Raw genomic sequence first — 17,151 nt, 5'->3', positions numbered from 1 at the left:
AGAGTCATGCAGTTACTGTCAAAATCAAAAAGAAAAAAAAGGGAGATGATGATGAAGATAATGAGAGTTATTAACTGTTTAACGTCGCTGTATCCTAAAGCTTTGTCTCTTTGGGACAGACACTGTTGAGAAACACCAGCAGCCTGAGCCTTCCTGCCAAGTTCCCACATTACACCAGTCTGACTGGATCTGACACACACTTTCACTTTAACCTTCCATTATCACCACACTAGTCTTATTGCGGCTACATGCCTCCAATAAAACACCAATGTCTAACACCAGAACGCAGTCAAGGTCCTCATCTGTTATACTTGAAAGCGCAACCAGTGAACATTGTAGAATTACTTCATGATTTCATTCTCATTTCTGAACAGGGTGTTACAAATAAAACTGCAGTGCAGTCATGTTCAGAGCAGTGATGAGTCTCCACCTTGACAGGTGGAGGCTAAATACAGATTAACCGTCTTATCAAAATGACCTGATACCTGAAGCACCACCCATAGATCCACTTCTTACTACGAGTATAAGAAAACACAAAATAAAAAAAAAACATCTGCTTTGTGCAACTCAGTGAACACGCTTTGTGGTTTTAACAGGAAAATAAATTGAAAACATGTGTGATGTGCCTCTTTCTTTGATAGTGTGGAGGAGATACTGGCTCCATCATTGAATAGGGCCTTGAATTAATCAGATTAGTGGATTAGAACTGTTTATGCAGATTACTTTATAACCCAGATTTAGGCAGAGGAGAGGGACTCTTCAGCAGGATTTCAGGGGTGAAGGACCGCTCCCTTTAACCATTCGTAAGTACATTTTTATTCTTTCTCTGAGGTCAAATCCTTCAAAAAAATCTCATTCTTATTCCGGTTAACACTTAAAAATGCTGCTTTTACTTTTGTTCTGACAGAAAATGCCAGTCATAAATGTGGAGGACCTGACAGACAAGGACAAAGCTGTCATGGAAGTAAATCAACTTAAAATCGAAGTGAAACTTGAGAGGTGGTTGGTAAGTTATTCACAGTGAGACTCTGAAAACTTTTAGTCTCAGCCAGTTCTCAGCTTATTACATCAGTGAGCACAGTTTATAGCTGGAACAAACTTGTATAAAACATTATTTAATCACTCATTTCTTTTTCTTTCAGACATCTAAATGCTGTGAGGAAATCAAGGATTATATTCAGGCTGGAGTGGAGGAGGACACCCTCGTTAAAGGCATTTCAGAGGAGAAGAACCCCTTCAAGGAGAAAGGTGGCTGTGTCATCTGCTAGACTGGACCCGAGGAGCTTTTCATAACTCAGATTAGCACCCAAGGACAATCCCCCGCCCCTCCCGAGATGGATTTGCAAACAGAGAAAACTAGAAGGACACAATAAAAAAAAAAGAACTTGTAAAACTGCATGTGTTTCCATGTAAACAATCCCCCATGTTTCAGCCAGATTTGTAGCCTTATAATTCGAATCTTTTTTTAAAGATGCAATAAATACTTGTTGTATTTGGAAAAGATTGCATACTGCTTCTCCAATGTGGTGTATATAGACTGAGCAAAAGGGACCATGTGCTGTATCACATCCAGGCGCAATCATTATTAAATGTGCATGTTTATAAATCAGCCTGTCTCTGTAATTTACTCAAGGTTTCACAACAAGGCAAACTGATTTCTATAACTCAAATTGCATATGTTTAGAGTTTTGTTTTTTCACATTGCATATAGGGTTGCTCTTGCAAACAATATGGCTTTTTTCCTGAAAGTTTCCCTTCCTTTTTTAAAGATTGGCTTTTTTTTTTTTTTGTAAAACACAATAATCATTATCCTTGGGCCCAAGCCTGAAAACTGAGTTAATTTTAATCAAAATGGAAGATTCTGGGACTTTCATTCAATTGTTTTCCTTTAGATGTTTATTATTATTATTATTATTATTATTATTATTATTATTATTATTATTATTATTATTATTATTATTATGTTTAATCATTATTTCCAGAGATCCGGGTGCCACAAATTAAGAAATGTCCAGTATTTGCAGTAGTTATCTTTTACTTTGTCTTCTCACGTCAAAGTTCATCTCCACTGCTCTAGATTTATGAAAGACTCCACTAAAACGGAAAAAATACTCATTCATTTGTCATCTTTCTGGAAACAACGGTATCCGACTTTAAATCCATCATTGCAAACATTAAACTTCCCCTCTGGCTTAATATTTGATCCACTGCGCGCTTTCGTAAGAGGTCAGGGCCACTGCGCATGCGCAGAGTTCACCGCCTGTAAACAGGAATGGCGCTCCGTGTGGGACCTCTGCGTCTGAACCGGCTCTTCAGCAAATGCCCACCGTACCTGGGCGTCCTGTCTAAAAATGCGTCGTCCCAGTCAGCCCCGTCCAGTGTCCCGGAGTCTCCGGAACACCATTTAATCTACACACGAGAGCACTTCGCCTTAAAGGAGTCGCTCAGAAAGGTACGAACACACCAACCAGGCTGCGGTGGGCTAACAAACCGAACAAAGACGGTTACGTCTGTCTGTTTTTCTTGCTGCTGACGGTGGGATATTTCACATCTGTGGACAAACAGCAGCGTTAGTCGTCCTGAAGTGACTCGACGAAGTCATAACGCGGACGAAAATAAAAAGTGGGTGAGAGGTCACGGAGCTGTGCTCCGCAGCTCGTCCTGCACTCAACCGGTTTCTGTCCACAGATTCACCACAAACATGCAACTTTAATATCTTCACCCGCACTGTAGTCGGAGATTGTTGTTTATATTTCGGTTTGCACAATCTCTGCATGTTCGGAGCGCGCGAGCAAGCAGCCAGGAGGAGAGTGAGGCAGGCTCGAACACATCAGCTGGCTGGATGTGTTTTCATGACCCACTCTCCACTCCCACATCCTGCTCTATTAATGTCAGCTGTGTGCATTTTTCCAACATGCACACGATATATTCACTGGTGGGCCTGGATGCACACTGGCATGTAGTTTCATTCTGCTAAAGTGAATATTAACAAGCTGTGCTCAGGCTTGCAGGGATCCCCTGAGGTGAATTCAAGTCAATCCGGCAGCAGGAGCACATCTTTTAGTCATTTCTTGTTAGATGTTTATGTATGGTTACACGCCCTGGGCCCATGCATATCATAGATGAGCACAGTTGGTCTCAGCTTTCTGCTGAAGACACAGTGATTGTCTGGGTGACATCCAGATTTATTGTAAAACCATTTTTCAAGCTGTATTCCTTAAAGGTCAAAACATGTTTTAGATTGTTTGGGTGGTTACACTAGCAAGAACTGACTGTAGGACTGAGTTAGACCTGGTATTCAGATGAAACTGATTTCTCAGTGGCACATGGAAAGTTGTTGAGACATTGACTTTTTGTTTTTATACCCAATGCATCTCATTTACTTAAGACAAATATCATTAGTTGCAGAATTAATTGTTATTCTGTTTTTCTGGCCTTTAGAGTTGATACATTCACAACCAGCCAGCATGACTACTCAGTATTGGAGGTGTGCAATCAGGGGAATAACAGAGGATACTTGAAATGCATGTGCCATTGCTTTATTTGATTGTCAGTTTTTCACTAATTGTTTCAAGTCTGCTCACAACAGACTCCACACACACTGTGTCTCAGTGTGTGTGGTGGGAGGATTCATTTTCAAAGTATCTGATGTTTTCCGCTTTATTGGTAGCAGATGTTGGGACCAATCGACAATAGAAAGCATAACTTTCTTTTTTACCAGTTGTATGATTTCAGTCTCAAGTATCTGTTTAACATTTCTAGACAGGCTTCAGCTGTTTTTAACAGCTACGCTTCTAATTTCACACTAAAGCTTATTTCATCATGTTTTGAGTTTTATTCATTACACTTACTATCAATAACAGGTCATAGTTTTACCTGGAAGAATTTTCATATACAAATTGTTGAACAGTTGAACTTTCATCAGCTGCATATTTGCTTGATTTCTTTCTGTCAAAATCATTCAGACGGTTCAGGTGAGGGTTTCTGGCAGCAGCTTTATGCTCTTTCCAGACGCTCTCCAGGCCCACCCAGTCTCTCAAATACTGTATTTATCCATCAGGGCTTCTGTTAAATTTTGAAATGCTTTTTCTCATTTACCCCCAAATTTTGTTTTTGGCAGTCTGTTTGCTTCTCACTCCCAACCCAGTTAGTCACTTCTGAAAACCAGAGAAATTATTTTTGAGAAGTTAACAAAATACAGGTAGAGGCAGGGTATTTGTAGTGAGTGTGAGTCATTGTGGATATATATTGAGCCACAGACATGGGAAACAACTGAAGCAAATATAACAACAGGAGCCTAATTTAAGGTACTGAGCAACGGCGTTTTGAGTAAATGAAGGGAAGCTTGTTGTCTGACTAACCTTGCAAAGGATGCCACGAGGTTGAAAATAAACCAGCCCTGGGAATATTGGGAAGGATGAAATTGTGGAAAGGAAATCTGGAACAATAAGTTGGCAGTGCCGGAAAGGGAACCTGACAATTCACTGCTGGATAGTGTGTGTATACAGACAGTATACAGACCAAGTATTCGGAAATCCTTTAGTTACTGCTCAAGGTTGGACTCCCAGAGCGCCTGTATTTCCACTACAAATGTTCATCCAGCGGGTGTGACCGTGCTGCACTGGAGTGTTCATTTATAGACTGAAGAAGGCGCCGACGATGTGTACACATCGCATTGGCAAGCGCCGATGGGAGGTCAGCTTTTGTCATTAAAGAGCCAAAAAGAATTTGGCAAGCTTTCCTAGGAAGGAGGCCACTCATGTGCAGCCTTCACTGGAGTCAGACTGGGATTTCCCCCCACCCAACAAAGAGACTGTCGGCAGACATAGCTGCGGTTAAAGACCTTCTCGGCAGGCCTGTTAGTCGTACATTTACTTTCTGATTTTCACCTCTTTCACTGTGACTGCTGATATGGGCTGTTAGTTTCATCCAGACATTTATCAGTTACATCCAGTTATTTGAAGTTAGGGTTTCAGGAGCTGGAGCTTCAGTTTCCTGATAGTCTGAACTCCACCCCGTAGGCCCAGGGTCAGTGTTTACTCTGCAGCAGAAACAATCCGCCTGCCTCAACCAAGACGGGAAAACAATATAATGCAAAAAGACAGAGAGACCAGAGAGCCTCTGGCTCTGAAACACTTTCTTTATGCAGTATTGCCAATCTCTGGAGGGAGCAAAGCTTTGACCGGAGACAGAAGCAGATCGTAAACAAACCAAAATCTCTCAAGAAAGAAATCCTGTATAAAACAGACAGAAGTGGAAGTGGCTTAAGGCAAACTGACTGGCTTTTTTATGAGTTTACTAAAGAGTTATGGCATCTGCCGAGATTTTTCAGGTTGTCTGAAGTAATTTAATTCATCCTGGGAAAAAAAAAAATCTTTAAAGCACCAGTAACAGCAGTGTCTTCCACCTGGCATTTGTTTTCTGCATGACTGAATAAAATGTACTAACAGTGTAATGTCTTGAACCCCCTCATCACGGTGAATGATTAGGCAGTTGGGAAAGTCCGCAGTGGGCAGCGTCCACATGACAGCAAGTTAATGCCCACCTAACTGGAAAAAAAGTTGACAAATAATTGCTCATTTGAGCAAAACCCACACACGAAAGAGTTGTAAGGTCAGTTCATTTATTGATCTTCTGGACACACTTGAAATGACTGAAGTTGGCAAACTGCGACACTTCGGTAAAGATTAGCGTCTTTCACTCAATCTGCTGTAAGTGAGCGTTAGTGAGTAGATACAAAAAAAAGCTTATCAAAACTTCCTACTTTCCCGGTATCGAGTTATTCCCTTATTACAGCTTCCATGAGTGGGTTTCCCTTTCCTGGGAAGTTGAAATTTCCCCACTTGAGTTACTCACGAACGCGGTATGCGGTAGAAATGGCGCACAGTAACCTTTGTCAGGAGGTGTGGGACGTCTCCCACATGACCTTTATCTTCCCCTTTCCAGAAACAAGTCCTTCCTCCCTTTTCCGCTGCAGAATCTGAACTTTGCACAGATTTATTGCAGGTCAAAAAGAACTAATGCGTGCCTTCACTTTTTCTTTTAATAATGTCCTGTTTTTTGTTTTTTTTTTTCCAACTCCTGATGTGTTGGCTGCAGCGTCGCTGTTCTGCTCTGAATGGGGAAACAGTGTCTTCTGGCCGCCTCGCGCTCAGATGTTTCTCACCCAGTTAGTTTTTCTTGGCCCGTCGGACGGGCGGCTCGTTTATTCTTGTGTGCTTTGGAAGTGAGCTCGACTTTTTGAAATTCTGAGGACAAACGAGGCGGACACGTCAGTGCTTTGTTTAATAAGTTATCACAACTTCCAACGGCAACTGCTTTTTTTTTTTCTTTTTTTCTTTTTTTCCAAATCAAATATGGGGCAGCATTTTATTGGTCGAGACTTAACTTTAATTCCCCATTTCCAACAAATCTGTGCTGTTTTCATTTCTTTTCTCTGGCTTCATTTGGAGCTGAGCAGATTAACACAGTTGCCATGACTCCATTAAGTGTGGCTCATTAAAAAAGTTCATGCATTTAAGAGGCTTTGTTAATGTATATTTTTAGCAGCATTTTGAAAGAATTAGAAAAATCCTGCAGCACTTAAGTTTAATACATGTATGGGGTAATTGGTTTTCCTCACATGATAGCAGTTGGATCTTTTGTGCACTGTAGCGTTCTCTCATCTAAGTTCTGCTGCATGAAGCTAAATAGTCCCTTTTTTTTTTGTTCTTTTTTACATTCCAACACATTAGCACATGAACTGGAGCCCACACTTTATCCCCACCGTCTGTTGTCTATGAAGGGGAGGGGGAAGTAGATTGGCCATTCACAAGTGCTTCTCCAGCTGCCGACAGTTTCCAGGTGCTTGAAATGAGTCACAGCAGAAAGGTTCAGGCGCCTCTTCCAACACCAGGCTTCCACCTACTCCTCACTCACTGCACAGGTTTTTTTTTTTTGGTTTTTTTTTCCATGACTCACAAACAGACATGGCGACACGTCATCAAACAAAAGCTCTGCTCGAATTAAAAGATTATAAAATTTTGTGACTAAATACCCACGATGCAACACTCTTCCTCTACGAACTCGGTGCTTTAGGGTCTGATTTACCTGCAGGTGAAAACTTGAAAAGAGAGGCTGATCCTGTGAAGAGGCGGAATGAAGATTGTAACAATTTACAACACACTATCTGTTTAGCATTGTTGCCGTCATGAATTGTTTACAAGATATATGGATAAATATTACCTGAAAAATGTGTCCATATAGTTTTTGTCTCTGAACTTGGGGCATTTTGAGTTTCATGTTTCATTTAAATCCACTGTGGGAGATATCTGGTACTTTGGAGTTGTCAAAAAAGAAATTTGCATGACAGTTATAATGTAACAAAAAACAAAGTGAAAGTGCTCATCAAATAATAATGCAGCAAAATCAGTCTCCTGAAAAATTACTCTCGTGGTTCAGCCAGTGATGAAGAGTGAAAAAATGTTACGTGAAGGGTTCATTTGTCAAGATTATTAATTAAACAACCCCAGTTAAATCATGATCGTATTTAATTGTGATACACATTATCAAGCTGCGAATTAGCAGAGACGAAATCATATCATCATTTAACCCCGATCCAATAATCTGTCGGAAGCTGTACCTTCATCCTGGCTCCACTTTTCTTATTTTTCCCCACGACTCAAATAGTCGTCCTTCATCCTCGGCAGCAGCTGCCGGTTTGAACGACTGCTATCTCATAAGGAATGTCATTAGTTTTGGTTTCAGCACTGAGCTCAGTTGTGTCTGTCGATTTGAGGGTTCTTTTTTTTTTTTTTCTCCGCTGCCAAAGAGTTAAATTATTGGGGAATCACTGAGTCTGTAAATATTGACATGTAAATGGTCCATTTCAGAGGTTCTCAATTTCACCACACAGCAGTGGCTTCCTGCTGTATTTCTGCAGAAGTGTCAACCCTCAAAATTCCATATAATGCTGCCTCTATGGATGTATTTAACAGTAAAGCTCCCACTGACTTAGCATTCATCATAGACTCGGCATGCAACGCATTTTTCCATTCTGCTTTACATTCATTGATATATTATACCTTATGTCTTTGTCTCCAGAGTGAGATTAGACCGATTTATGCGCTCCACACAACAGCAGCCCGATGAATGCTCAAAAACTCTTTGTGTGTGCCTTTTTTTTCCCCCTGAGACGGAATCGCCTGTTATTTGCCGTCTGAAAGGCATTAAGATAAAAGAACACAGAAATCTGTTTGTTCAGCAACATGCAAACACATGTACTTATCCTGAACGCTCAAAAATAAATGATAAAGACAAGACGCTCGTGTTTTGATTGTGCTGCAGATCATCGATCAGGAGATTAACCCCCATGTGGATCAGTGGGAAGCCGAAGGCGCCTTTCCAGCCCACAAAGTCTTCAAGACCTTAGGAAGCGCCGGCTTTCTGGGCGTCAGCAAACCAGTTGGTAAGAAGTCGAATATCATTTTTCAGCTGCTTGTTCAAACCCACTCTTGTCTCTTTTTGACACACATTAACTTTCAGTTTTAGTCTGGTTCTCACTGGTTTTCCTCATTAGATCTGATGAGGACTCTCAGTGCATGCTGGGATACGATCCAAGCTCTCAAAAATCTGCCACAGGGATTTTGTCTTTAAATTTAGCGGTATCTTTAATCTAGTGAGCTTCGTGCTTTATCGGGAACACGGAGAGCAGGAGGAGATTTCTGTTTGATTTCGATGCCCAGGACACTTTATGTTGGCAGAGGCTGGGGAATCTGAGCGCAGCAACAAACCTGTTGAGGATCAATCACAAATATCACATCAAGGTGCCACATGTCACAAGTTTTCTTTGTGTGTTTTGTGCAGTCTGATTAATTTGAACTGTAAGAATTGAGTGAAATGTTTATTTTTTTTTTAAGTATGATGGGAGCTGTCAGATGGAGGATAGAGTTTCCTTAAAGTTATGGATAACTATCTTCTCAGAAATCCCTCAATGTTTGCCTGTTCTGACCATTTCTGCTGGAAAAGACATCGTCTTTTCCACAGCTGAACTCTTGTTCCATTTGTTTGCTTTCTGTCTTGACACCCTCACCTTCCAGCCGCTCCGCCGTTCGAATGCTCCCACTGAGATGATGGGTGCCGGTGTCACAGCGCCGTCCCGCAGCAGCTGTGCGGAATAAATCCCATTTCCTGACGCGCAGCCAGCTGGGTCACTGCTGAGGTGCCGGAGAGAAATGGGATAAGTGCAGAACAGGACCACAAACGACGTGTGGTTTCGGTGTTTAATGCATTCTGAGAATCTGGATGGATTTTTTGTGAGACGTTTGACGATCAGCAGCAGATTTTCAGCACACTGCACATATTTCTAACTCCCCACAGTGATGATTTTATGGAGAAAAGCTGATCTACTTCAAGAATATGAAATCAGGAAATATGTCGGCCGCAGCGCTTGGACCGGTTTTCTCCGGGAAGGCAGCTCCACCGCAGGTCTGCAGGTCAGAGACGAGGAAGGACAACAGAATTAAAATGTGCTGAGCACACAAGCCGTGAGCATTACCCTGTTGACAAGATTAGAGAGGAGGATCTGCGGCCCAGTGAAACACTGAGCGGAGACAGACTCTAATGAACAGGAGGTAGATTAACCGCCGCTGTTTGCAACAACTGAATCTTACTAAAGGGGATGCTACTCTACCCAAACGGATTTGTTTTGTTTAATAGCTCTGGTTTCTTTTCTAAAATCGAAGAGTCCGGTACTAAACAGTGTGTAGATGACGCATTGCCAGCATATGTATCGCCAATAAAAGATTCTCCTCTGTACATGCGTCATTAAGAGACCCCAAAAACTGTGCAGTTGCGACGGCAACTACAGAGTCGCGGTGGGATGTTTTCGTTTGCCGCTCTGCTGACTAATGGAACAGACTCTCTGAGAACGGCGCTCTGGGTTAATTGATTTAGAAGCTTGGATTACAGGAGTGAGGACAGGGATTTAGGTGTCTGCTTAATGGAAAACATGATCTATCGGATGGAGCGAGTTCTCGGCCTCGATCAGGAAATAAATGAAGCCAAGAACAATAAAGAATTTAAAGGTGGGGAAAAAAAAAACTAGGACATAAAGTCCAACAGCAAAAGATGGAGTCACTACAAAAACATATCTGTGTGGCGAAACATCTGAAGTTTACAATTATGTAAAACGTGATATCGGGACATTTTAGGAATCAGTTAGAATCAGAGGACAGTCTCTTATCTGCATTGTCCAAGACGAAAAGTCCCAACTGAAGATTAAGCTGCACGCAAATCTCTGAAGAGCCGGTGTGTCCGACGGACGGTTTAAGAAAATGACTTATCTGTATCCTGAAATTTACTGTTATCATTTTTAAGCCCCTCTGATGACGTCCTGTCTGGAAAAACAGTAAAACAGAACACTGTGGAATGAAGACGTCTTAGCGGTTTCTTGAACTTCGAATTGCCTCATGTTTGAAAAGAACATAACGAGTCTATGTACGGCTTGTTTTTAATCATGCAGCAGGAGCCTCGCGGACGAGACGAACTTTCCCCGTTTTTCCGGTGCAGGCGGGGAAAAGGACCTTTAAAAAAACAGGAGAACAGGAAGTTTTGCTGCTGCAGCCATGTTGAGGGAGAGGATGGGGATGACCTCTGGCTCCGCGCCTGATTTCCTCTGCTCCGTCGGAGAGGAGAAGGCTCCGCACATCACACCACGGAAATAACCTCCAGTCCTGCCTGACAGATAAAACCTGACAGCCTGCATATTTTTTTTTTCCTCCCCTACAAGTCAGTATATTTGATGCTAACGTTCACAGGAGTGACCTTTTTGCTCGACTTGTCTGCCCAGTATGTTTCCATTCTCATTTTTTTTTTTTACTTTATGTCCTTTTGACAAACGACGGCTTTTTCTACATTACTAAAAGAGTGATTTTCTGTGAGATCACCGGCTGATGGTGCATTTATTCAAAGATCAACTTCTACACAGTCACACATGCAGCAGCAGTAGTTACAGAATTGTCATGGGGGAAGTGGCTTTTGACAGTGATTCATCTTCCTGTGAAGCCGCTCTCTGGAGAGAGGGAATATTTTCCATCCTTACCTACTTTATAAAGTCAATCGGAATAAAAAAAAAACCACGTTGTGTTACTCTCTCATCATCATTTGGCACCTGCTGGCGCCGCACATTTACAACTTCAGCTTCTTTATCCCTCAATTTCGGCTTCACAGGACGATCCGCCTGGTAAGAACCTATGGCGAGGAACATCTGCTGCTCCCCAGAAGCGTGTGTGTACGGGCTTGACATTCGCGGCTGAATCCTGCTTGTCTTTCCTCTTGCTTGCTTGTTCAAGCGGACGGCCCGCTGTTTTGTTTAAAGCGGGATAAACCTCGGTGCTTCCCTCGGCTCACATTATCCGCCGCAGGGTTCCCAACGCTGGGAGACTTATCGCCGCACAGCTGCACCTGTTTCCTCTTATTTTTGGCACCCCGACTCCCCATGTTTGCTCGTTTCGTTTTGCTTTATCTGCCCATTTTTCTTTGTCCCACTTCTTCTCTCTCTTTCTCCTTTCATTCCCTGGCCGTCTGTAACAGTTTGCCAGACTGTATCGTCCATCATTCAGCTGCTGCTCTGACAGCTGATATTCAGCCACTTTGCTCGAGTCGCCGCGTGGAAGAGACATTTTTACAGGCAGACCTTAAGTATTTAGACTTTGGGAAAACTGAGTGCAGAACACACGTAAATGTCGAGAGAGCATGCATGAGATGATAGATGCAAAAAAAAACAACTTATTTTCATATTGTTTTCTAAATCGATGTTTTCCCAAGTGGTGTTTTAAACACGTTTACTCCGTACTGTTCAAGTCCATTAAAGACCTGAGGTCTTGGCAAATGTTTTCTGCTGCAGGAATGAGTCAAAAAAAAAAAAAAAAAAGGTTCTATATTTTTCACATTTTAGTAAATGGATTGTTGAAGAGATCAAAATCGGTAGTAAATACAATAGATGAGATGAAAGCGACCCTTAACTACGGTGTGCGGCAGATCTCCCAGCAACGCTTTTCACATGTAATCATGCAATTAACGATAACATGCTGTAATTGATTGGAGTGGACGCCACAGTGCCTAATGATCGGTTCAAAGTATCACCGGTGTGTGCCAGAGAGCGTTTTGTGTCTCTGTGTGGACAAAAAGCCAGTTCACTGATGATTTTAGCGCAGAAATAACAGGAAGGATTTAAGTGAGACCAGGTGGGGGACTTCAGGGTTACTTTTGAAGTGACTAATGTAGTGATGGGGTGCATTTATCTAAAACAGGCTTGTTTGGGAAGATATTTCTTCCTCTTTGAACTTCACTCCACATGTATTATCTCACTGGCACAAACAAAAAATCACTTTAGTGTAGAATAATCCAGATAATGTTATATAAACTGTGTTTTTTTTGTGTGTTTTTGTCCTGTGCAGAATATGGAGGGTTGGGACTGGACTTCAGCTACAGCGTAGCGGTGGCAGAGGAACTGGGTCACATCAAGTGTGGGGGGGTCCCCATGGCCATCGGCGTGCAGAGCGACATGGCCACTCCGGCTCTGGCCAGGTACATTCAGACCGCATCGCTGAAAGGATGGCAATTAAACATCAGTGTGTTTGTAATCTGATGTGGCGGATGGTGCTGTGGCGGTCTTGGATTCTTTCTGTGGAGTTTGCATATTGATGGACCGCTCGCCCACAGTTGATCAGACCCACGGGTGATTAAAGAAATGCAGGAAATGGATGTGTAGTCAACATTAATTTTCTTTTCATCATAATTGTTCTCTCAACTTTTCATCTCTACATTCTTGAGTTGAGGCTGGAGTTTTTGTCATTTCGAAGTAGCGAATTGTATTCTTCGCCCCCGCTGTGATCCTGAGAGGAAAGTCTCTCGCGCTCTGCTCCCTGCGGCACAATAAATGCACGACCTCACAGAGAAAAGCCGAGGTTTCTCCACTTTCGGAACAATAACGGGTCTGCTTCAAAGCTCAGGTTTTATCACCAGCCACAAGTGTGTGCAGTCCAATTGTAAGTGGGATCTTATTTCATCCACATTAATGTAACTCTGCAGTATTTTTTTTTTAACAACACAAGAAAATGCAGCCATCGATCGCCCCGCAGAGAGCATCTGAGCTGATATATTTGTTGGATGCTGGATCCCAGTGAGTTGTGTGCCGTTTCTTTGATATGAAACATCTGCTGCCGACACTTGACTGAATTCAGTGAGATACAGTCGAAGTCTCAGGAGCTTAATTAAGTGATCTACACGATCCTGCACCAAGGTTTCAGAGCTGAGGAGGAAAAACGAGGATTGATGCCGCAGGAGCTCTCTCCCACTGGGACCGGAACTGTTTTTGTGTCAAAGTCTTTGTTGCGTTGTGTACACATGCTTTGTTCCAGCACCTTTGAAGAGGTTGACACAGCTTTCACTCCACGCTGCTGCATCGATTTTGGAAATGGAGTGAAATCTTGGTGATCCTCAAAAGATTAACATAATGTGGCGTCCGTCACTTATATTCAGTGTGTTTTGTGTGTGTTTCTGCAGGTTTGGTTCGGCTGAGCTCAAGGAGGAGTTCCTCCGTCCCACCATCCTGGGGGACAAAGTGGCCTGCCTCGGCGTCAGTGAAGCCGGAGCTGGATCCGATGTCTCCAGTACGTTCTTCCTTTCGATCATCTTCTCTCTCCGTTCCGTCGGGGCTTCATATTCATCTCCTGACTGCTTCTGCCTCAGGCATCAAGACCAAGGCGGTGAGGAAAGGCGACGAGTTTGTGATCAATGGAGGGAAGCTGTGGACCACCAACGGCGTCCAGGCCGACTGGATGTGTCTCCTGGCCAACACCAGCGACGGACCACCACACAGGAACAAATCCCTCATCTGTTTGCCCATGAACCTGCCAGGTACGGCCCAGCTGCGTCTCTGCAGGAAGTGGGGATTTGCTGTGACCTTTCTGATCGTGTCGTTGACGTCTTTCCCGCCACAGGAGTTCACGTTGCCCGTAACATTAAAAAGATCGGGATGTGGTCATCGGACACGGCCGAGGTGTTTTTCGATGACGTCCGTGTTCCCTGTAAGAATGTCATTGGCCAGGAAGGCATGGGCTTCACCTATCAGATGCTTCAGTTCCAGGAAGAGAGGCTGTGGGCCGCCGCCAACGGTGAGCGCACCTCCTCAGTCAACATTTATCAGATTTCTGTGTTTATTCTTCTAAATGCCATCGCGTTCTCACTTCACATTTATCGCGTGCACTGCTGATTTTACTGAACATTCGAGTTTGTGATATGGATTTACAGAAGGGTGGGGAGTTGAGGTCTTTTAGTTCGAGCCAGTAATCGCCTGTGAAGTAATTATTTACGTAGGATTTTGATTAACAAGCGTCATTCCTGGTTTTTTTTGGCACATGAGTTTTCAAAATGAGGGAGGGTGAACCCTCACAGCATATTTCTAGTGGAATGCCAGATTTCCTCATGTTTCTCACACACAGGAAAAACGACCACATAGGCAGTAAAATCTATTCTTGTTTTTAATTTGCAATATCAGTTAAACTTCCCTCAGCACAGGGTTGTACACTAAAACGTATTTCAAAAGTCAGCCTTTCAAATGTATGCTTATAAAATTATTGCCCTGCCTCCTCTGTCACACCTCCAGTCTTAACCACCATGGACAACATCATTCAGGAGACCATCCAGTACACCCGGCAGAGGAAGATCTTCCAGCAGCCCATCCTCTACCACCAGGCCGTTCACTTCAGGCTGGCGGAGCTTCAGACGGAGGTGGAGCTGCTGCGCGCCCTCCTCTTTCATGCCGTTGGTAAGGTCACTTCATAGACTGATAACAGAACAGTTTATCTCCAGCTGGATTCTTTGTAGAGCAAGAGGCAGATAGTATTTTTATTGTTATTACACCGTTAAGACGGTTGTTATCGATGGTCCGAGACGATTTATTCATGAAATTCAGTGCTAGTTTTCCTTTCAGCCTGAAATTACTGTCAAATATTTCTCTTCAGAAGAAAGGAAAACGGATCAGTCTACATCTGGCCCTGGTGTTGTGTCAGTCTGGGTTCAAGTGAAGAGACAGAAAGCAGAGACAGGCCTGAATTACCCAGAATTTCATCCAATTCTGATTCCTCTAACTTTTTAATGGCACTAACTTAGATCTACCACGTGTCGGATTTCAGAAACTTTCTGGATTAACAGTGCGCCATGAGAAATGCTCACGTTATTTATTATGTAAGCTTCACTTGTATAACCGTGAAGTTTAGTTTCATCTTCAGGTTAGATGAACCTTAAACCTCAATAACCAAGAAAGACACGGACTCCAGACTTGACTTTTCCCGTCTAAAGCATCGGGCACGGGGCCGACAGCAGCAGTGTCTTAGTTTAACTAAATGTTGCAGCTCCTCACAGTGAGCCCAATGAAAGCAGTGTGTGGGTGGATGTGTCGGGCAAACGTCCAAGGCCTTGTGATTTCCTGGTTCTGTTTATAACCTCTTGGTGTGATTAGAAGCTTTCAGTGGACTCATCTGGCTGGTGTCGGTTCAAGTCCAGTTTGTTTGCCCTGAAAGCAAAGCTGCAGCATCTGTTTGGCACGGATAGTTCGACATGCACACACACACACACACACACAAACTTCCTCACACGTTAAAACAGGAAAAATCATGCGTTCCACACACGCTCCTCCAGAGGGTCCCTACAATAGAGACATTGATTAGTTTCCTTTAGAAGAGACCTGAATGAGAAAAACACCGAACGGCAGCCAGCTGCAGGTGACTTCGAGTCTTGATCATTCTTCATTGTCTGTTTTCGTCTTTGTGTTCCGCTCACCTGAGCGGAACCTTTCTCCATTCTCTCCCCCGCCTGCGTGAATGATACACCTGCGCTTCCTTATTCTCCTGCAGCGTTGTACATTAAAGGCATCGATGTCACCAAACTGGCATCCATGGCCAAATTAAAGGGGGGCCGCTTGGCTCGGGAGCTCAGCGACAGCTGCCTGCAGTACTGGGGAGGGATGGGCTTCACCAGCGACGTGGCAGTCAGCAGATTTTACAGGTGAGACGAGAACGCACTGTCTTTGTTTCTCTGCAGGCTGAGAGACACAATAAATGTACATCATTCTATAGAGTTCAGAATTTAGTCTCCACAGAGCTTCTTCACCACTTAACTTAAAAAAAAATGTTGAACGTCTGATCACAGGCAGAGACAAAGCATCAGTCACTTTCCCACTGTTTTTAAATGTGGCTGCCGACAGCGCGTCTGTAATGTTTCCATGGCAACAGCAGCCTCACCAGATGCAGGCGCTTGACGAAGTGAGTGGCAAGATGCTGGATTTGACTCCAGACAGAAAACGTGCTGCCTCTGGTTCACTTTGATCAGTGCAGCGCTTGTCTGTTAAAACTTTGCGCTGTACTGACATCTAGTGACAGGGCAGATATTGCGCACGACTTGCCCCAGTCTGGCGTCACTTGCCGTTTGTCGTTGGCAGAGACGGCAGGCTGATGTCCATCGGAGGAGGAGCCGACGAGGTGATGCTGGGAATCATCTGCAAGTACATGGACATCCTTCCCAAGAAGTAATGCGTGCGGATCAACTCATCCAGGACCGCCGTCTATGCCTTTAATTTAGCAGTTAATCATTTTTAAATCTGCTTTGTGATTTTTACTAAAATTCAGGCAGACCTGCTGCATCTTAAAGGTGTCAGTCACTTGGTGTAGGAACATTTTTCATGCTCTTTCAGTGATTCTGGTTTGATACTTTACATAAGCTACGTCCTGTAATACAGTCTGTCGATGAAGCTTGAAGCCTCAGCTTGCATTACAGTTTCCATATAGTGAATCAAGTGTTTAACACAGAGATTTAGCACTTTTAATGTGTGTTATTTTTTTTTTTTTTTTGCAATTAAATGTTCAGTCTTTTCTGGAATGTCTGGCTACCAGACAAAAACATTAAAAACTCACCAAAGTGCCGTTACGAATGCGAAGACTTTAATCTATTCAGTATGACACAATTTAAGGTGAACACGACAGTGTTTTCTCACAAGTAGAAAATGGTTCTTTAACTCTCTTCTTACAAATTTACAACTGATCCTTGCATGTAATAATGTGAATGTTTGATATTAAACAAAAACGGTTATTGTAATTACTGGTCATCTTTTGA

General features: G+C 43.1%; 2 protein-coding genes across 2 annotated transcripts; both read left to right on the top strand.

Moving 5' to 3' along the window:
• The first annotated feature begins 730 nt into the window (after positions 1-730).
• gngt1 (guanine nucleotide binding protein (G protein), gamma transducing activity polypeptide 1) lies at positions 731-1,609 on the top strand. The gene is made up of 3 exons (XM_030120908.1): positions 731-803; positions 908-1,006; positions 1,143-1,609. The coding sequence occupies exons 2-3, from the start codon at positions 911-913 to the stop codon at positions 1,266-1,268; spliced, it is 222 nt and encodes a 73-aa protein (XP_029976768.1). The 5' UTR covers positions 731-803; positions 908-910; the 3' UTR covers positions 1,269-1,609.
• Positions 1,610-2,250: 641 nt separating this feature from the next.
• On the top strand, positions 2,251-17,133 carry LOC115409788 (probable acyl-CoA dehydrogenase 6). Its single transcript, XM_030121065.1, has 9 exons — positions 2,251-2,452; positions 8,326-8,446; positions 12,438-12,567; positions 13,546-13,652; positions 13,732-13,899; positions 13,983-14,156; positions 14,648-14,809; positions 15,897-16,047; positions 16,481-17,133. The coding sequence occupies exons 1-9, from the start codon at positions 2,273-2,275 to the stop codon at positions 16,569-16,571; spliced, it is 1,284 nt and encodes a 427-aa protein (XP_029976925.1). The 5' UTR covers positions 2,251-2,272; the 3' UTR covers positions 16,572-17,133.
• The last annotated feature ends 18 nt before the right edge of the window (positions 17,134-17,151 follow it).

This window comes from Salarias fasciatus, chromosome 22 (genome assembly GCF_902148845.1).
Source record: "Salarias fasciatus chromosome 22, fSalaFa1.1, whole genome shotgun sequence".
Lineage (NCBI taxonomy): Eukaryota > Metazoa > Chordata > Actinopteri > Blenniiformes > Blenniidae > Salarias > Salarias fasciatus.
Note: the sequence above shows the minus strand (reverse complement) of the source record. Positions and strands in the feature narration are given on the sequence as shown.